This window comes from Scyliorhinus canicula, chromosome 1 (assembly GCF_902713615.1).
Source record: "Scyliorhinus canicula chromosome 1, sScyCan1.1, whole genome shotgun sequence".
Lineage (NCBI taxonomy): Eukaryota > Metazoa > Chordata > Chondrichthyes > Carcharhiniformes > Scyliorhinidae > Scyliorhinus > Scyliorhinus canicula.
This window is the reverse complement of record NC_052146.1, coordinates 207,054,359-207,076,515: the sequence shown is the minus strand read 5'-3', so window position 1 is coordinate 207,076,515 and position 22,157 is coordinate 207,054,359. Positions and strand designations below refer to the sequence as shown.

Here is a 22,157-nt window from a genome sequence, read left to right as displayed (position 1 = left end):
CCATTTTAGCATTCTGCATTGTTCATGAGAGACAGCATGGCAGAACTGGCATCCTCTTTACTCCATGGATTGTTTCAGAGAGCCAGGATATCAAAAGGAGCTTCCTTTTCGCTTCCAGAGGATATCGGGGGCCACTGATAAAAACTTGTGTTTCCTAATAATTTGCTGATCACACATCTCCTGCATCTCAAAACATAGGAAAGTCAGCTAGCCTAAATCCCATCATGCATTGTGGCCACTGCTTGTCGCCAGATGATCACTACTATGTCCTAAAATACAGGTGTAATGGTTAATAATGATTACCCAGTACACTTTCTATAATGAATCTGAATCCTTACTAAACTAACTTATGTAAAACTACTCTAGTGGCATCCTAGCTATTCAGTTTTAAGAGGTCTCACTGCTAGACCACCCCCTTCATGGAGATTTTGGGGGAATTGGGCCGGTTTTCGGGATATCAATTGGGCATGGGAAAGAGTCTAGGTGTCAGACCTAGACTTCAGCAAGCAGTGTTTATAGAGGACAAATGTGCAGGGCTGGAAGACTTGGAGGAAGTGTATGAGTTGCCCAGGGGGAATGGCTTTAGGCTGCAGTTTCGGGACTTCGTGAGGAAAGGGGTGCTGTCCTTTCTTGGGCTGCCGCCCCTGGGGCTGTAGGACAAATTGATGGCAAAGGATGAAACAGGGGAGGGGTTGGATATCTATAACAAATTAATGGAGTGGGAGGGGGCCTTGATGCGAGATATTAAGCGTAAATGGGAGGAGGAGCTGGGTGGGGAAGTGCAGGCCGAGACGTGGGCCGGGGGTGAACGTGTCCTCGTCATGTGCGAGGTTAAGCCTCATCCAGTTTAAGGTGGTGCACAGAGTCCACATGATGGTGGCGAGGGTGAGTAGGTTTTTTACAGGGGGTAGAAGATAGGTGCGCGGGGGGCCCGGGAATCACATTTACATGTCCAAAATTGGGGGGATTCTGGCAGGGGTTCTCAGACATGCTCCCGAGGTGTTGGATGTGGGTTTGGTTCCGAGTACGGAGGTAGCAACAGTTGGGGTGTTGGAAGACTCGGGGTGTCTAGGGGGTGTGAGAGGCCGGTGTTTTGGCCTTTACCTCGCTGATAGCCCGGAGATGGATTTTGCTCAGATGGCGGGACTCAGCTGCCGAAAGTGGGAATGTGGGTGAGCGACCTGGCAGAAGTCCTGAGGCTGGAAAAGGTCAAGTTGGCTCTGCGAGGGTCAGCAGAGGGGTTCACGCACCAGTGGAAGTCACTTATCGCTATCTTCAAGAAGGATTTAGGAGTCAGCAGGGGTGGTGGGGGGTAAGGGGGGTTTGGGGTGTTAAGGAGGTTAAAATGGGAAGGCGATATGTGGCGGTGTGTGGCTGTCCGGGGCAGGTGGGTTGTGGTTGTTTATTGAGTTGTCTTGCTGTTCTTCTCATATTTTATGTATATATGTGAAAATGTCCTGAATAATTTTTTTTTAAAAAGAAGACAGAATTTGAGGGTGGTCGGCTTGCTAATATGGGCAAAGGGGCATCAGAATAGCAGAGGGGAGGACCATGTGGTGCGAATATATGAAGATGTTGGTTCCGAGCTTGCAGAAGGCGTGCAGCTTTTAACAAGGCTAAGGCACATTGTATCGTAAGAAAGCTCGGTTTGGCATGATTTACCAGCACGTCTTTGGGTAAACTACGAGAATGAACACCATTATTTCAAGACTCCAGAGGAAACTGTGGTGTTCGTCTTTAGAAATGGATTGGGGTTGAAGTAATGATATTTTATACGGACTGAAGGTAATGTCTTTGGAGAAGATGGGAGGATTGTTTGGATTTTTCAATTTGTCTGTTCATTCTTATTAATATTTGAAGAGGATGGTACTGCCTGTCGCTTTATTTGACGGATTGTATTATGGCGATTGGTGGAATGGGTGTTGTTTTCTGTTATTGTTAATTAGTTAGTTAAGATTGGGGTTGAAATAGGAAATCGCATTTTATATGGGCAGAAGGAAATATGTTTGGAGAAGAGGGGAGGGTTTTTAGGAAGCGGACAGATGGAGTTAACTGTGGTTTATACAAGCGGGGGCGGGGTGATTCAATCAGTTTGAGCTCAGGAGCTATATAAATCGGAGCGGGTAGGGTTTGGTAAGGGAGAGGGGTTATTTGGTGTTTTGCCTATAGTTTATTTGTTTGGGTATGGTATTGGTGGGTGATGATGAGGGGGGACAGGGTGACGGTGACTGGGAACGCTTCATTACCTGGTTGTGCTGGGGATCTGGTGTCCATTCTTGGGTGAGCCTGGCTCCGGCCCTTCTCAGAGGGTTGCTGGACTGTCTCAAGGGACGGGAGTGCCTGACTCCCCCATTCAGCTGATTACATGGAATGTGCGGGGTTTGAGAGATCTATGATGTTTACGCACCAGAGGACAGTGAAAGTGAATGTGGTGCTGTTACAGGAGACCCATTTTGCGGATAAGAGACTAGGGTGAGGCAGATTTTTATTTGGGGTTCGATAGCAGGGTCGGGGGCCTGCGATCCTGATAAACAGAAGGGTAGCCTTCTCGGCAGGAAAGATTTTTATGGATCCGAATGGGAGGTATGTCATGGTTAGTGGGCTGATAGCGGGCGCACTTGTCAATGTATACGCCCCAAATTGGGACAACACAATTTTATTAACAGGCTGCTATAGTTGATCCTCAAATTTGGATTCACACCAGCTGATTATGGGCGGGGATTTGAATTGTGTTTTGGACCCCCGACTAAATAAGTCAAAGCCTAAGGTGTGAAGGCTCTCTGAGATGGAGAAGGCTCTGTGATCACGATTCCCGCGTGCTCCACCCCCACCAGCGCCGCTCGACTCACTACTAAAAAGACATCAATTCTGGAGTATATCTTGCACATGTGCGAAAAGGAGTTCTCCCCCCCCCCCCCAGGTTCCTTAACCTCCACAGGTCCACCATTCCCATCCATTCCATAGAACTCCCAATTCCTTCACGATCCTCAACTTTCCCATTGACTTCGAGCTCGACCTATCCACCCTGGGTTCCGCGGAGCACACAGCTGAAGTCACCTCCATAATCAACTGAAGCATGTCTAGGTCAAGAATCTATCCCGACAAGTCCTTCACAAAGTTCATCCCAACTCGACGCATATAATTCACTACCACTACCGCTGTTCTCCCCCCCCCCCCCCCCCCCCCCCCCCCAGCACCCCGCTCACTATCACCTATCTCCTGTGGTGCTTTGCATCACTGTAAATTCACAAGGGGTTAATGTAAATACACTACAACTAAGTCAACACTAGAGGGAGCACCGGAGATGTCATGACATGCAGACATACAGCTAATGAAAACATAGAATAGTACACGACCAATGGGCAGTCAAGACACCCAGAGGTGACACTACCACAAGGGGGCAACCCATATAAAAGGACAGGGCTCACATGCTCTTTCTCTTTCCACAGGCGACACTTAGAGAGAAGGACAGGGGCAGGTCAGAAGCATCACACCCACCGCGTGGCTTAGAGCAGACTGGTTAGTTGGACTGAGTTACTGGAGCAAGATTAGCAGGAGAGTCGAACTCATAGAGAACTGTGCTAATGGTTCAATAAATCACATTGAACTTACTTCAAGGCCTGGAGTATCTTTTGGTCAAAGCTGCATCGAGTTCCAGCCTGTGTTATCCCAGAGTACATAACACATCATGGTACCAGTAGTGCCTGTTGAATCTATATAGTTCAATTCAGCAAGATCCGTCACTACCATCAACAGCACCCAGGCAAAATTATTGAGATTCCGGTTCCTCAGCAGCTCAGGTACCACAGCAATCTCAGTGCCGACTGCCGTGCATTCAAGCAGAGATTTGAGATTTATATTGTAGCATCCGACCTAGATGGCGTGGCCGATGCTGAGAAGATAGATCGTCTACTCACCATTGCGGGTGAAAGTGCAACAGAAATCTTCAACTCTTTTAAGTACTCCAAAGGGTAGGACAAGAGAGACTTCCAGACAGTCCTGGACAAGTTTGAAAACTACTGCAAGGTGAACACAAAAAAAATTCGTAAAACTGGAGCCTATACTCACCACGAGGCATAGGTAGGCCTGCAACAGAAGCAAATGGCAGTTTTGATTGGCAGCCATCTTGCAAAAGGAGCTGCACATGCGCAGTTCCCCAGAAGACGCGAACCGGCAAAACAGTGTTTTGCGCATGCGCAGTTGCGCAAAGAGAGCACAGTACAGGAAAAGCGACTTGCGTATGTGCAATCCATTCCTACGCTCTACGTCACAAGCGGCATGACGTGAGAGGCCCTGGACCACGCCCACTTAAATGTGAAATGTCCCAAGATATTTTAAGCCACGAAACACAATTCTTTCACCTGGAAAGACAGCACAATGCCTGAACTTCGACCAGTAGATGAAAATATCCTCCGCAGAACCCTGCAACAAGCAGTTAGCACCGCCTTAAGAAATGATTTAGTCCTTGAAGACTACGACTCAGACGATGATTTCATCATTGGACGTGGCAACCTCAGTACCAAATCCAAACCACAACAAGATGTGTTGTACATTGAAGCATCCGGCACAGTCATGGACAAGTTCTTCGGATTTGAGGATCCTGAGCACAGCATAGACGACATCCCGACCCCTGAGTACAGGATTCTGCTGCGCCCTGATGCTAAGCGACAGAGAGTGGTGCAAATCCACAGAGAGCGGCCTGACGCCAAACCAGTGGTCCACGCACCACGAAGAGTCCCCGACTCCACACAGAGTGGTCCACGCACCATGAAGAGTCACTCCGCACAGGAAGCGAAGACAGACTCCACAGCGAGACCAAGGCAAGTCTCCACACAGAGAACACAGACAGACTCCACATCGAGACCACTGCACAACTCCGTTGAGAGCGCACAGATCGACTCCACAGCGAGACCACTGCATGACTCCACACAGGGAACCACAGAGAGAGCGGTACATGTCTCCACAGCCAGCTCATTGACAGACTCCACGATGGAAGCAACGGAACACTCCAGAGCGCAGTCCTTGCATGAACAAGACCATGAAGGTCTAGCAACCTTATCTGAGCAACCGGCAGCAGACGATGCAAGTCCGCCGCGCTCAAGTGCATAGCAAGAAGACTATGATAGTCTACCACGCTCACGTGAACAACAAAAAGACTATAACAGTCTACCCTAATTATATGAGCCACCAGAAGAAGACTCTGACAGTCTATCCAGCTCAACTAACCGACAAGAAGACACTGAAGGTCTACCCACTGTGTGTGAGACAAGTGACGAAGGCTTCAAAATTCCCATACAAGATGTGCGACATCTCAGCGAAACTGACAGATCTCAGCTAGTATGTACAGAGGCACTTGACAACCAAAGTGAGGCTACTAGTTACTCCAGTGACACCACATTAATTCAAACCTCATCTACTCGAGCCTCTCCACAAGAACCTGAAATGATTCCAGACGGGGAGCATCAAGAAACCAAAGGTGATTCAGGTGAACCAGAAAGGGTTCCAGATGGGGAGCATCGACAAGCCAAAGGTGATTCCAGTGAACCGGACATGATTCCAGAAGGGGAGCGTCGAGGAATCAGAGACGGCACGCTCAATGAAACAGCAGATGCCACAAAGGACACTGACACAAAAACTTTGTGAAGGACTCACATTATCCACTCGGTGTGGTCATTGAGCGCAACAAACACAACAATAAAACCTACAAAAACAACAACACTGACAACAACAAGAAGCGTACCAAAGGCACCAACGTCAACGACAAGCACGGCAAAAACTACAACACTGGAACAACAACTGGTATGACATGGTACAACTCTACCAATGCAGGACACTCTCACAGCACAGCTCAAGACCATGACAAGTGTGCAGACATACTATGGCATGATAACGCATCTTACAAATTCACATTTGCTACACTACAAACAAGCAGACCAGCATTCAAGGCAGCTGACATACGGCATTAATACCGCAAATACAGACACCAGTCCAGGTCAGACAGGAAAGATGACTTCAAGAATGACTACCACAAGCATCGAAAAAGAAAAAGAGTCCAAATCTGACAACAAAATGATTTGACCACTTAAACACCTCCTGATGACTTCTTGGTTCCTTAAGCACAGGGACACTGATGGTGTTCACAAGGAAATGACAACATCAACATCGACACTTCAATAACAAAACAAGAAAGCCCCTCGACCGTATAAATTCATGAACTTTAGACTCATACGTCTTATTTGGTATTGTATAATCATCACTGTCATCATGACTTGTACATGTCATCACTTATCTACTTATTTTGTTCAATTTTCTTTAACAAAGTACAGAAAATATGTAACATGGAAAAAGGGGGGATGTGGTGATATGCACTACTGTAAATACACAAGGGGTTAATGCAAATACACTACAACTAAGTCAACACTAGAGGGAGCACCGGAGATGTCATGACATGCAGACATACAGCTAATGAAAACATAGAATAGTACACGACCAATGGGCAGTCAAGACATCCAGAAGTGACACTACCACAAGGGGGCAACCCATATAAAAGGACAGGGCTCACATGCTCTTTCTCTTTCCACAGGCGACACTTAGAGAGAAGGACAGGGGCAGATCAGAAGCATCACACCCACCACGTGGCTTAGAGCAGACTGGTTAGTTAGACTGAGTTGCTAGAGCAAGATTAGCAGGAGAGTCGAACTCATAGAGAACTGTGCTAATGGTTCAATAAATCACATTGAACTTACTTCAAGGTCTGGAGTATCTTTTGGTCAAAGCTGCAGCCTGTGTTATCCCAGAGTATGTAACACATCACCTCCCACCCGGGCCCTGCACTTCCTTGGCCCCTACAAACCCCGTCCATTTGCTCAGCAAAATAGCCACCCCCCGCGATTGATTCAAACCCCGAGTGGAATACCTGACGCGCCCATCCCTTTATCAACCTGACCTGATCCTTAACCCAGAGGTGCGTCCCCTGCAAAAAGATCACCCCCGCCTTCAAACTTCTCAATTGCGCGAAGACTCGCGACATCTTCACTGGTCCGTTCAGTCCCCATGCATTCCTTGTTACAAATTGTACCGGAGGCTTACGCTTCTACTCTTCTCTACCTTCCGCTATCATCCCCTTCTGATTCTACCTCTTTGAATTTTGCCCTGAACCGGACCCATACAAGATGGCCCCCTTCTCCGCCCATGACCACGCTCAGTCTCCAATGCTGTCATGTCACATCCCCCCTCCCCCTGTTTTTCTAAATTCACCTCTCTGTTTTAGAATTCCCCTTATATTTAAGAACAAAAGGGCCAATCTTCTAAAACGGCGAACAGGGAACTCCCTCCCTGACTCCAGTACAGGCCTCTGTGAGTGCTATTCGGGTCAAACTCTCCTTTCAAGTTATCCCCCGGTATAATTCATACCTTCACTGAAGAATTTTACTTACTTACCCCTTAATAGCATCGATGTCCCGGGTCCTGCGTTTTTAAGGAAGTGAAGTAAGCTAATAACCACTTTTTCAGGTTAAATTATTTTATTATTAACATACTCTTTTCTATTTCATTAAATTAAAACATTATTTACTTTTGGATGTTGTCTGGTTGGTTGTTGAGGCCTTCAGACTCTCTCTCTCTCTCTTTCTCTTTCCTGTCTCCTGGTCATCTCTCCTGGTGCTGTTTTCTCTTTTCCTCTGTCTTCTGCCTTCATTGGCTGCTGCTCCCTCGCATTCTTCTCCTGGGCCTCTCCTGCTGCTCCTGCTGCTGGGCCGTCTTCCTTCTGGTCTGGTCTGCCGTTCTGCGTCTTTCTTCTGGGTCTGGTCTGCCGTTGGGCCGCTTCTCTCCTGGGCCTTCCCTCTCCTGGGCCGCTCCGCTCCTGCTGCTGCTCCTGCTGTCCTTCTTCCTTCTTCTGGTGCCACTGGTGTTCTGCTCCTGGTTCCTTTGTTCCTGCTTCTTGCCTCGTGGGGAGAAAGAGGAGGAGTCTGAAGCCCGCGCTGGTTTCTTTGTTCCTGCTGTTCTGGAAGCCCGCGCTGGCTGATCTCTGGCGCGAGATCGGGACCTCCGATAAGGATCGGACTTCGGGTCTTAAAGGGGCAGTCCATCACAATTTTCCAACAACACAAAGAGATTTTTAAAAACTTTTTTCTTTTCCCTTTCTCCTGCTGCAGGTTGTAATAACCATTCTGATAGACTGAAATTGCTGCCCACAGTTTCTGTGCCCTTCAGCTGCCACCAACCTCTTGTGGGATATTTCCCTGCACTCTCCCCGATCAGATATTGGCAGACCTCTATGTTTCAAATGACACATTCTGTATTTTCCAGAACACCCCGTCTTGACATTTGAAACATTACTATAATTTGGTTTATTGTCCCCCCATCCAATTGTACTAACCTACATCCCTGACCATTGTCATTTGTATGCATATCACAGACCAGTGTCAATACGAGTCTTGTTTTCCGTTCCAGTCCAACTTGTTTTCCATTTCTGATTGGAATGTGGTAATTGTGATATCTTGTACCCCCCACTGATCCCCTAGTCTTATTAATTTAAAATGTTCAATTGATCCTGCTTGTATTCCTAACTTCCCCATTAATGTCTAACATTGTCGTGAATCATGTAAGTCTGCCAACCCCTGGTTTACATGAGAGAACATCTTTCTGACAACGTGTATATTTTTCATTTCAGCATTTACAAAACCGCATTGAACCGTCTCTTTTTTTTTTCTTCCCAAACAAATTCTCCCTATTGTTCTATACATAGTAAATTTTTTATCTTATCTTAACACCTTATTCATTACCTAACCAATAGACTGTGTGTTACACTTTACATGTTTTCAACTGTTTACAATTTTTTTTTTTTATAAATGTTTTTATTCAGTTTTCATATTTTATATTGAACAAATTACAAATTGTTAGGAGAGAAAAAGAACAAAAAAAAAAAACAAACAAACACGCAAAAATTAACATACATATTTACAGGTAGGCATCTTCGTAGTAGTAACTGCGCCCGCCCCCCCCCCCCCCCCCCCCCTCAACATGTTTATTTAGTTTGGTTTTGGGCCTTAGCTAGCCATCGAACCCCCGTACCGAACCTGTAGCCCCCCCCCCTCCCGCTACCTTCCCCCGACTATTCTTCCTCTTGTACATTGGCCACAAATAGGTCCTGGAACAGTTGCATGAATGGCTCCCACGTTCTGTGGAAGCCGTCGTCCGACCCTCGGATGGCAAATTTGATTTTCTCCATTTGGAGAGATTCCGAGAGGTCGGACAGCCAGTCCGCAGCTCTGGGCGGTGCTGCTGACCGCCAGCCAAACAGGATTCTACGGCGGGCGATCAGGGAGGCAAAGGCAAGGGCGTCCGCCCTCCTCCCCAGGAATAGATCTGGCTGTTCTGAAACCCCGAAGACCGCCACTATCGGGCATGGCTCCACCCTCACTCCCACCACTTTGGACATAACCTCGAAGAAGGCTGTCCAGTACTCCACGAGTCTGGGGCAAGACCAGAACATGTGGGCGTGGTTGGCCGGGCCTCTTTGGCACCGTTCACATCTGTCTTCCACCTCCGGGAAGAACCTACTCATACGGGTTCTTGTTAAGTGGGCTCTATGTACCACTTTTAGTTGCGTCAGGCTGAGCCTTGCGCACGTGGAGGTGGAGTTGACCCTATGCAGTGCTTCGCTCCAGAGTCCCCACCCTATCTCCATCCCCAGGTCGTCCTCCCATTTCCTTCTTGTTGCGTCCAGTACGGTGTCGTCCCTATCTACCAGTCGGTCATACATGTCACTACAGTTCCCTTTCTCTAGGATACTTGCGTCCAGTAGGTCTTCCAGTAGTGTCTGTCGTGGCGGTTGTGGGTACGTCCTTGTCTCCTTTCGTAGGAAGTTTTTGAGCTGCAGGTACCGTAGCTCGTTCCCCCCAGCTAGCTGAAATTTCTCTGTCAGTTCGTCCAGTGTTGCGATCCTGTCGTCCGTGTATAGGTCCCTGACTGTCAGTGTCCCCCCGTCCTGCCTCCACCTTTTGAAGGTGGCGTCAGTCAGTGCTGGTGTGAACCTATGGTTGTTGCAGATGGGAGCCCTGTTCGACATTTTGGTCAGGCCAAGTTGCTGCCGCAGTTGGTTCCAGGATTGGAGGGTGGCTGTCACCACTGGGCTGCTGGAGTGTTTTTTTGGGTGGGGATGGGAGTGCTGCCGTGGCGAGGGCCCGGAGGGAGGTTCCCATGCAGGAGGCCTCCTCCGCACGCACCCACTCAGCCTCTGGCTCCTGGATCCATCCCCTTACTCGCTCGGCTGTTGCTGCCCAGTGGTAGAATTGTAGATTCGGGAGGGCTAGCCCTCCCCTGGTTTTTGTTTTTTGTAAGATCTTCTTTGGGATCCTAGCATTTTTACCCCCCCATACGAACGCCATGATGAGTTTGTCCAGCGCTTTGAAAAAGGCCTTGGGGATGTAGATCGGAATGGATCTAAACAGGAAGAGGAACCTGGGCAGTACGTTCATTTTGATCATCTGAACTCTCCCCGCGAGGGAGAGCGGGAGTGTGTTCCATCTTTGCAGGTCCTTTTTAACTTCCTCCGTCAGGCTGGTGAGGTTCCATTTGTGGATCCCTTTCCAGTCATGGGCTATTTGGATCCCCAGGTAGCGGAATTTATGTCAGGCTTGATTGAACGGCAGCCCCTTTAGTGCTGCCCCCCCCCCCCTTGCGGGTGTACTGGGAAGATCTCACTTTTGCTCATGTTGAGTTTGTAGCCCGAGAAGGCTCCAAACTCTTTCAGGAGCGCGATGATTCCGTCCATGCTGCTTTGTGGGTCCGAGATATAGAGGAGCAGATCATCCGCATAGAGTGAGACTCTGTGCTCTCTACCTCCCCTTCGGATCCCCCTCCAATTTTTTGCTGCCCTGAGCGCGATTGCTAGTGGTTCAATTGCTAGTGCGAACAGCAGCGGGGACAGTGGGCATCCTTGTCTGGTGCCCCTGTGCAGCTGGAAGTATTGGGAGTTGGTATTGTTGGTCTGTACACTCGCCATGGGAGCGTTGTACAGGAGCTTTACCCAAGCGGTGAACCCTGTTCCAAGCCCGAACCGCTCCAGTACCTCTATGAGGTATTTCCACTCGACTCTGTCGAAGGCCTTTTCTGCGTCCAGGGAGACGATCACCTCTTGTGTTCTCTCCCCGGAGGGGGTCATTATCACGTTCAGCAGGCGCCTGATGTTCGCGGTAAGCTGTCTACCTTTGACAAAGCCCGTCTGGTCCTCTGTGACCACCTCAGGTACACAGTCTTCTAGCCTCTTGGCTAGGATTTTGGCCAGTATTTTGGCGTCTGCATTTAGCAGAGATATGGGTCTGTATGACCCACATTCCGTTGGGTCTTTGTCTTTAACTGTTTACAATTTAATATCAATATCGAAACATCGCTTCTTGGCTTTTGGAACAATCATTATTACATACTAAACTAACCCTCTATTAGAACATTCACAGTTTAGAAATGCGGATCAAGTTATTTAACGACACACATACCCCCCTTATCATATATATACAACAGTCCCTATCAATTTACATAAAAATAAAAAAAATTTTCTTATCAACGATTATAGCTCTTCAATGCAATATTGTTTTGTTGCATTGGTAACAATTTTCCCGCCGTAGTATCAAGCTACTAAAATTCTTAACCTATTATCATTTATCATATTGGGGTTCCTCGTCAGTCGCTGCTATCTGCTGCCGAGACCTTAATGATTCCACTGCGTAGTACATACCCCATGGAGACCACAGATCATCCATCAACTAATGTCCAGTTAGAGATGTCTGACCGGGGGTTTCACTGTCCAGTTATAATTTGATATTCTAATTTGTTTCTAACCCGGGTTCTGTCATTTAATTCCCTCAAATTTGTAGCCAATTATATCATTAGTTTCCCCCCAATCCTGTCGAACAGATTCTTCTCTGGAGTGTAGTTCTCTTCCTTCTTGCGAACTGGTTTGTTATTGGAGTGTAGTTCTCTTCCTTCTTGCGAACTGGTTTGTTATTAATTTTTTCCACCTGAAAAAGCAAATGAACAGATCAAGGGTGGAGAGGGCCCTATTCTTTAATTCGGATTATCCCAGAAGTGCCCTCTCCAGGACTTCCGGATTCCTTTTGCCATCATTTCTTTTTGAACTGGTTTATTTCCCATATCCTTGATGTAGTCAAGCCTCCTTCTGTCATTGCACCCCTGAGTGAGATTCGAAGAATCTCAAACTCCTCTGATGCTCACTGGGTCGTGTGTTTCAAGCGTGACACAATTTCTTTTGCTCCAGACACCATGCTTCTCTAATTCAATTGTATGTGTACCCAGAATCTGAACAATCTTGTCTTTACATTTTACAGTCTCACGAATGATTTTCCCCGCAGTCTTAGTTGGTAACTTCACCCAAACTTCGTCTCCCACTTGATAATTCCCAGATTCACTTGGGTCTCCTTGTCCCTGGGGGACAGAGGTTCCAAGATTGCTATTAAGATCAAATACTATTCTTTCAATGTCTTTATCCCAGCCTTTATTATTCTGATTCTTTATGATCCAATCCTTTACTTTTCTTACAGACCTCTCAGCCATTCCATTACTCTCAGGTGCATATTTCACGGCCCAATTGATTGTTATTCCTCTGTCAGCACAAAAGTTAATAACAGTATTGTTTCTAAAGTGTGGCGCGTTGTCCATTCGGATCGATTCTGGTCTACCTCTGGAGGTCATCATTTCTGCCAATATCCTTTTGGTTGTGGCTCCATTTGCTTTGCTGGTTGCTCTAAGGTCAATTTCTCCCGTGCAGCTATCAGCTTTGACTAAAAAATACAAATTACCTTTGCTGCTTCTGGGAAAAAGTGGTCCTGCATAATCTAATGACCATTCCTGCATTGGTTTCTCAGTTTTTATGCTCCCATATGTTTTATTTCCTCTCTGTCCTCCACAGGCCATACATCTCTCACATTTTCTCCTTACTGCAGTTAAATGTTGTCTCCAATAGGCTATTTTAATTCCCAACTTCTTCAACTCCCTTGCGACTACAACATGACCCCCATGTCCTGTGGCTTCATGTACTTGCTTAATTATCATTTGATGGTCGGCTGCTGAGTTCCCAAGAGTCCCCAAGATTATTGTCCTAAGTCTGGCTAATTCATCCACTTCCTGATTCCCCTTACACAGTTCCCCAATTCCTTTTGTGTGTGCTTTTTGATGAATTGTCTGGATCTCCATATCGGCTAAAATTTTATCTATCTCTTCCCACTGTTCTTTCTGTTCCAGTAGTTTATTTCTACCGTTCGTCCAACCGTTTAGTTTCCAAAACTCCAAATCTTTCTCCAATCCTTGCTGCACGAAAAAGCTATCGGTTACAACGGTAACTTCCTGCAGCTTTCGCTGGTGACACTCCTTTAACCCTTGCAATACTCCCTCTACCTCAGCTGTCTGAGCTGATCCAATGATTATTCCCTGTTCCTCCACTACTATGTTTCCTGAATTTTTTAAAATGAATGCCCATCTGGCTTGTTCTTCGTCCTTCTTGACTTTACTACCATCAGTATATAATACCCAAGCATTCACCAACTCCGTTTTACTAACTGGCTCATCAAGTTTCTGTCCCTTTTGAATGTTATGAACAAACATTAAGTCAGGGTTTAGAAGAATGGTTTCCCATCTTTCCCATCGAGCTGTATTCGCGCCTTGCTGGAAAATCTGTCTCTTGGTTAGCTCCTTTAACTCCAAAAACTCAGTTGTGACATAAATTTTCTTACCACCCGACAAGTTTTCTATCTCTGCTATTCTCTTTGTTATAGCTGCTAGACATTTCTCGATGTTTGAAAACTTTTGTTCAGCTCTCGACCAGTTTCCTGTCAGATGTTTGATAGGTGTCTGATTGCTAAGATTAGCAAGTACCATACCATATCCATTTTTATATATGTCTAATTTAATGCTTAAATCATCCTCTTCTTGTCTCCCAACTAATGACCCCGATATCGCAATTGCTGTCTTTAGCTGATCTAACCCTCTCTGGGCCTCGCTGGTCCAAATAAAATCCCCCTTCAAGGTTTGATAAATGGCTTTAGCATAGAGACTGAAGTCCTTCACTACTGGCCTTAGATATCCCAACATTCCCATTATTTTTTGAACCCCTTTTTTCGAAACCGGCGCAGTAATTTCAGCTATCTTCTTCCTCATTTCAATACTGGCCTCTCTACCTTCCTTCGATACTGAATAACCCAAATAGTTGACTTCGCTTCTCCCAATTTGACATTTCTTTAGCCCTATTTTAAAGCCTGCTTCACTAAGTGTCTTAATGATCCTGGCCACTCTTTCCACATGTTTGTCCTGATCGTCATCTCCAATTAATATATCATCGATATATACTAAAGCCAAATCATCTTGAATCAGCTCCCTGATTATTGCCTGAAAGTGATTTGGAGAATTAACATATCCCTGTGGAAGTCTACAAAATACATAATGCTTAGTTCCAAAGGTGAATGCTGTTTTCTCCCTGCTGTCTGGGTCTAATGGAACACTCCAGAATCCATTCGCCAAATCTATACTGGTTAAGTAAGTTTTTCCCGCGACTTGCTCTAAGGTAGCTTGTGGATTTATTAAATATCTCTTGTCCTTCTTTGTGACTTTATTTAAAGCTTTGTAATTTGTTACCATTCTAAATGTACCATCTGGTTTTCTTACTACCTGAAGTGGACTATTTGTTGAGGCATATGTGACCCCTTGAATAATCCCCTGCTGCTCCAATTCCTTGATTATTATCTCCAGCTCGCTCTTAGCTCCTCTAGGCAAAGGATACTGTTTTTGAGGTCTGTGTTGTCCCCCGTGAATTGTGTGTTGAAATTGCTGGCTAATCAAACCTGTGTCATTCTTACCTATCGCTAGGTTTGCTCCCATCAGTACTTCTTCCATCTTCTTCCAAGCTTCGTCATTTAAAATACTTTTCTCTTTCTGTTTCCTTATTTCCTCCATGTTATCAATTGGTTTTAATATCATTATTTTTCCAGTATCTATTTTTATTAAATCTTTCCCTGCCATCAGATTATCAGTTCCTGATATTGCCAGTAATTCTCCCAATCTAACTTCTGGTCTAATATCCTTATTCCCTAATGCTCCTTCTACTATGTATTTCTTTCCTGTCGGATTTCCAGCTTCTTCCCTTATCATTGATATCTCAGCCCCTGTGTCCACTATAAATCTTTCCCCCTTGTATACTACTACTAATTCTCCTTTGTCTGTTTCTGTTGTTAGATTTTGTATAGCCTGTTTAAGGGGAGAAGCCGAATCCTGTCAATATATACCGGGGCCTCCTCTGCCTCTTCCTCGGAATCCCCCTCGCGAGCGTCCCGGATACCCTTCTGGTGGTTGATATCTACCTTGCTCAATCCTCCCCTGACCAGCTGCTCTTCTTCTCCTATCCTCAATGAATCTGTCTCTTTCCTCCTGGCTGAGGGCTAGGAATTGTTCCCTTGGTAAATAATCTAGATTTTGTGGTGGAGGTGGCCCTTGTGACCGCAAATTATACCCATGTTGTGGCATTGCTGGTTGTGCTGGATTTTGTTCCGATTTGTCAGGTATCTGTCGGTTTGGTGGTCTAATCTGAGCATTTTGTGTTGAAACATTATTTTGGGCAGCTGCTCTTTTTTGTTCCCCTTTTGTGTGTTTATCCTTAAATGCTTTGCCTGCCAAATCAAATTTAACCAGTTCTCTTCCTATTTCTCTTCTAGAGGTCGTTAACAGTATTGTTGAGAGGCTTTTTCCTCCTGGAATCTTGGGTCCTAATTCCCTCAGGAATCTGACTACATCGACCCCCTCTTCCTTATTAACCTCATATATTCGGTCGATATATGGTGTGAGGTGTTCCCCTGCATATGCTGCCTCTGTCATCTCTTTCATTAAATTAGCTCTCTCATTTCCCAAATCTAACTCATTTATTAAATCTGAGACTTCGCCTGTAACTATTTCTCCCACTGTATGTAAATCAATCAATTTGGTGGATTCTCCTGATGCCCCCATTTTCTTCGCTAACTGTTTTAACCTCTGTGAGTACTCAACTCTACTCTCCCCATGTTTCTTTGGGCCTGCTGTCTTCATTACGGCTGCTACTATTTTATACGGTACCATGCCTCCCTGTCCTTCCTCTGGACCTGGTGTAAATGACTGAACTATTTTCTCACTTCTGGGGCATGGTGTTCTCAAAGGGGCACCTCTATCTGGGTCCCTATATTCGGAGAAATGTATCCGTCGTCGTACCGGTTCTTCCTCAAAATAGGGGGTACTATGTTGTGCAAACTCTTCCACCGATTCTATATATTCTTCAAACCTTGCACTTGGTACCTGGCTATCTCGTGGAGCATAACTTGCCCTATCCATTGGAGTAGGAGCAGTTTTTTGGGGTCTTGGACGATTCTGTATCCTTTCCTGTGGTCTTAGTGCTGCTATTATCTGGCCTTGTGTTTCTGTGCTGTTCCTTACCCTACTCATGGCTCTTCCGAAACTGTCATACCCTTTGCTCATTTGCCAAATTTTAGCTTTGGGGGTAACGTTTGGTAATTCTAGTAATTTCGTAGAATCAATTTGTTGACTTCCGCCTAATATTTCTCCTATTTTAAGTCCCCTAGCTGTAACCTCTCTTTCCCATCCTTCCTGATCTCTATGGTGTACCATTTCTGCTTCTGGATTATAAATATAATACGGTACATCCTTATTTACTGGTTGATAAGTGGAAGGTTGTTGGTGTTTCCAGTGATCGCTATAATCCCCTTTTTCTAATGGTTTAGAATTTTTTCTATTCCCTATTCCTCTCTTTGGTTTGACTATTTCCTCATTCTCGGATGAGGATGATAATTCTTCCTGTCCCATCACAGGAGGCGCCATAATCCCAACTATGCCTTGTTCCTCTTCACTTTCTTGTGGTTCAACGAAATGATCGATAAACGCTTCTTTCTTATGTGTGGCAGATTGCTGAGGCCAATTTTCTTCCTGAAACAGACTTGGCTCTGGGTATTGAAAATTGTATCCCGTTGGGAAATTTTCACAGGGGTCCGAATTCTCTCGGCTATCTGATTCTAGGCCTGATTCCTCGTCACTTTCCATTTCTAATGGTTCATTTTTCTGCAGTTGTTTTATATATTTGCCTACCACTTCAGAGTTACTTTTGGGTTTACTAGGGATCTGTATTATTTCTGTCATGTTTACTCCGTCAATGATTTTAATCAGTTTGGAACACACTTTGCCCACTTGAGCAGCTGCATGCTTCTGTCTGTGTCCAAACACGATTAGTGATTCAGCTCGCTTTTCAAATGCAAACTTACAAAGTGCTTTAAGGACCCTGACAGAATCTGTATATTGCAGGGCTTTTGGCACTCTAACAAAGAGGGAGATATCTCCGTCTGGATACATATCTCTTGTCCAGGATTTCTTTTGCTCTTTTAATTTCTTCCATTCCCTTTTCATTTCTACATTTCTCTTGACCGTATCCCAGGGCATGAGAGTTACCCTAATTGCCATTTTCGGATTTTTAGTTCTGTTCCTGGTTGTCCCTTTCAGGTGCACTCTGAAATTAAGGATAAGTACCCTTTCTGGGCCCTATCCAAGGCTGACCAAGGCACTATCTTCCTGCTTTAGTTAAGGGTCGATTGATTATTGGTTTCTGAATATAAGCGTCCCTATTTTCCAGAAAATGTCCGCACAATCTGCCTTACTCTGAGGATGATTTATTCTTTAGCCCCTTTTACCAGTAATGGATGCAAGATTTTAGTGCTGTCACCAAAATGTCTTGCAGACTTTTTTCAGGGTCAGTATCTTCTAGTCTACTGATTTTCACACCCAACCTGAGCTTCAGTCCCCTCGATCCACAGAATATCCTTACAAAAGCCAATCACACCTGACTTTCCAAACTAAACTCGGCAGGTAAAGTTTGACTCACACATAGACTAGAAACTTCTAATATTCCAGCCTCGCTTTACCTAGAAACTTCTAATATTCTAGGCCTCCACGCTGGGCGCCATGTTTTTCTAAATTCACCTCTCTGTTTTAGAATTCCCCTTATATTTAAGAACAAAAGGGCCAATATTCTAAAACGGCGAACAGGGAACTCCCTCCCTGACTCCAGTACAGGCCTCTGTGAGTGCTATTCGGGTCAAACTCTCCTTTCAAGTTATCCCCCGGTATAACTCATACCTTCACTGAAGAATTTTACTTACTTACCCCTTAATAGCATCGATGTCCCGGGTCCTGCGTTTTTAAGGAAGTGAAGTAAGCTAATAACCACTTTTTCAGGTTAAATTATTTTATTATTAACATACTCTTTTCTATTTCATTAAATTAAAACATTATTTACTTTTGGATGTTGTCTGGTTGGTTGTTGAGGCCTTCAGACTCTCTCTCTCTCTCTTTCTCTTTCCTGTCTCCTGGTCATCTCTCCTGGTGCTGTTTTCTCTTTTCCTCTGTCTTCTGCCTTCATTGGCTGCTGCTCCCTCGCATTCTTCTCCTGGGCCTCTCCTGCTGCTCCTGCTGCTGGGCCGTCTTCCTTCTGGTCTGGTCTGCCGTTCTGCGTCTTTCTTCTGGGTCTGGTCTGCCGTTGGGCCGCTTCTCTCCTGGGCCTTCCCTCTCCTGGGCCGCTCCGCTCCTGCTGCTGCTCCTGCTGTCCTTCTTCCTTCTTCTGGTGCCGCTGGTGTTCTGCTCCTGGTTCCTTTGTTCCTGCTTCTTGCCTCGTGGGGAGAAAGAGGAGGAGTCTGAAGCCCGCGCTGGTTTCTTTGTTCCTGCTGTTCTGGAAGCCCGCGCTGGCTGATCTCTGGCGCGAGATCGGGACCTCCGATAAGGATCGGACTTCGGGTCTTAAAGGGGCAGTCCATCACAATTTTCCAACAACCCAAAGAGATTTTTTAAAACTTTTTTCTTTTCCCTTTCTCCTGCTGCAGGTTGTAATAACCATTCTGATAGACTGAAATTGCTGCCCACAGTTTCTGTGCCCTTCAGCTGCCACCAACCTCTTGTGGGATCTTTCCCTGCACTCTCCCCGATCAGATATTGGCAGACCTCTATGTTTCAAATGACACATTCTGTATTTTCCAGAACACCCCTTTATCCACCTCCTCTCACGCCCCTCCTTCCCCCCCATCCAGCCATCCCCCACGGCCACCTCCCACCACCTCACTTCCATTCACCAGCATTACCTGCTTGCATGGCAGCTCCAGCCCAATGGCCCCTCCTACCTACTCCTTTTTCCCTCCCCAATGCTTCCCCTCCTAGGTCTGTGCAAACAGCTCCCTGTGGACCCTATCCGCCCCCACATAAACAAAGACACATCCAAAACCCAAGTCACCCCCTACAAAAAAATACATCCCAGACGGCAAGGGGGTGGGGGGCAGGTGTCCCCATTCAAGCTTATAGCCCCCGAACAAACAACAACAATAACAAAATCCCCCACCCTCCGGCCCCCGATAATACCCACATCTTCCAACCTCTGCAGTTCCAGCTCCTCCATCGGCATTCAGTTCTCCCCCAATTTATGCTCTCTTATGAAGTCATTAGCCTCCTCTGGTGTTTCAAAATAATACTCCCGACCATCGTTACCCATCGTTTCTCCGGGTTCAGTACCCCAAACCGAATCTGCCTTTGGTATAGTACCGCTTTGGCCTTGTTAAATCCAGCACGCCTCTTCGCCAGCTCCACACTGATATCTTGGTAAGTTCAGACTCGGTTCCCCTCCCATTTGCAGTTCCGCTTCTCCCTGGCCCACCGCAGGATCTTCTCCTTCTCCACAAACTTGTGGAGCCTCACAATCATTGCTCCCACTGGCTGCCCAGATCTCGGCTTTTGCCTTAGGAACCTGTACGCCCTGCCCACCACTGGGGCCTTGTCCAGCACCCCCTCCGCCACCAGCCTCGCCAGAATCCTTGAGAAGTATCGCATGGCACTTGTACCTTGCACACCCTCTAGCAGGCTAATAATATGCAAATTCTGCCCTCTGGACCTGTTCTCCTCCTCCTCTACCTTTGCACTTAGCGACTTCCAAAGGTCCACCAGGAGCCCCACCTCCGCCATCAACGCCACCACCCGATCACTGTGGTCAGATATCATCCTCTCCATCTCCCCTATCTGCGACCCCTGTGCCTCAAGACATTTCTCCACTCGCTCCATCAATCCTTTCAAGGGTGCCAGTGCTCCCTCAATGGCCTTCAACCGGTCCTCGTGCATCTCCTTTTGTTGCTGGTGGAACTCCTCTTTAATAAACACCATCAACTGTTTGATCTGGGGCTTTCCAACTTGCGATGAGCCTGCCCTCTCCACCATCTTCACAATTGTTACTGCGCCACAGGTCTCCTCCAGTTCCTGGCCAGGCTCTTAACCTTTTTTTTTGCCGGGTCTGGTAAGCAGCAGACATGCCACTCTTGGGGGGAACTTCTCCTCCACTCTGTCAGCTACACTTTCCTGTTGAAACTACTCCACTTTCAGGTAAAAAGAGCTCAAACCAGAGTATTTGAAAGTCCTTGTAACAGAAGGGTAGCTACAAAAAGAGCTCGAGCCAGAGCTGCCCTGTGTGGAACCACCCAGTCCATGGCCTCCACCAGAAACCAAAGTCAGTCAAAGTGGTTTTGAAACTGAAACTGGATGTAACATACACAACTGCATTCAGAGAATTAGGAAGATTTTAAAACCAAAGATAAACCCTCCAAAGTCACCCTGTGGTTTGTTGCACAAAAGGCTACAGCGGATTGTCAGCTATATCACAGGTAATGAATTTGGTGATCTTCATCAGGGTAAAAGGTAAATGCTGTGCAATTTGCAATGTTTTGTTTCTTCCTTGCCGCAAAAAGAAGGGTGACACACATCAATTGTGAACATGTGCTGCATTAAAATGGTCAGTTATTGGTGTGAATGTGCACTTTTGAATTTCACGTGGTTTAAGAGCGTTTTCCATTTCTTTGAAGATATGGGGTAACCCACCAACAACCGAAGAGCTCATTCAAAGGAGAGTGGAAAACCGAGAGCGATTCACCTACGAAGTCGATTTTAACGATTTCTTGATGCCTTTCAAGAAAAATCTCAAAAAGAAATTGGAGGAACTACAAGCCACAGCAATCAAATAGGGAGGACTTTACTCAGGCATTTGTAAAGATAACATTAATCAGAGGAAAGTGAATGAACAGGAAGCAGATACAATAGAATTGTTTTTTGTTACAAGGACTTTCAAATACTTGTGAAACTCTTACTTTCTCCCTAGAAAGGACTCCAAAGTGTTAGAAAAGTTTAAAAATGTGATTCTCTGTCACATTTCAATATCTGCGGCCCATTAGAAAACCAAGATTTACTCCCATCCCCACAATTGTTCATAAGCATTAGCAGTGATGGTTCACAGTAGCATGTTGGTCTTCTTTAGCCAATACGCCAGCTTAATTCCTATAGACTTAGACTTCTCATCAATTAATAGACAAGTTACCAATCAAGGGCTTTCATTGCACCCGATATTTCCCCACAATATGTTAAGTGTGTTCAACCTGGGAAAGACAGAGCAATGCCATTGCTGCATGCGCACAAGCATTGTACCACCCAGTATGTACACAAATGAAAGCCACAATAAAAACATTTGATTTTGCTTTTTCTAATGTAATATTTTGATGCTCCTCAAAATGAGGGATGGTACATATGCGTCTGATGCCAGTATCGGGCCATACCTGAGCTACTGTGCCCAGTGGAAATGGCTGTGAAGGGATTCAGGGGAGTCTTGCAATAAATGGAAAGGGGAGGCCTAAGGGTCTTGGAGACATCCCCCACCACTTCCTTGATGCACAGATGTGATGCGTAAAAGACTCGCCTGATGAAGGAGCTGTGCTCCGAAAGCGAGTGACTCAAAACAAACCTGTTGGACTTTAACCTGATGTTGTAAGACTTCTTATTGATGCATAAAGAAAGGCAAAAAAATAGTTTAAATGTTTATGCCATTTGTGGGCCTGACTACTCTTCTTGCTGGACGAGTCCATTGGGAAAATCAGAATGATTTCACCACGCAATCCTTGGTTTAAAATAGTACTCGAGCTCCATAGCTATCACCAGACACATACCTGCAGGCCCCAGCCCACCAACCCCCCCCCCCCCCCCCCCCCCCACTAACAGACCACCAGCAGGGCACACACGGCCCACCCAAAGGCAATGCCCACAGCACC

General features: G+C 46.0%; 1 protein-coding gene across 3 annotated transcripts in view; it reads left to right on the top strand.

The window, feature by feature from the left end:
• ankef1a (ankyrin repeat and EF-hand domain containing 1a) overlaps positions 1–21,589 on the top strand; it is a 98,075-nt gene extending 76,486 nt beyond the window's left edge. For all 3 annotated transcript variants that reach the window (XM_038806642.1, XM_038806633.1, XM_038806651.1), the window contains one exon: positions 20,925–21,589. In XM_038806642.1, the coding sequence (XP_038662570.1) occupies positions 20,925–21,083 (159 nt within the window). In that variant the 3' untranslated portion in view covers positions 21,084–21,589. The remainder of the gene's footprint in view (positions 1–20,924) is intronic.
• The last annotated feature ends 568 nt before the right edge of the window (positions 21,590–22,157 follow it).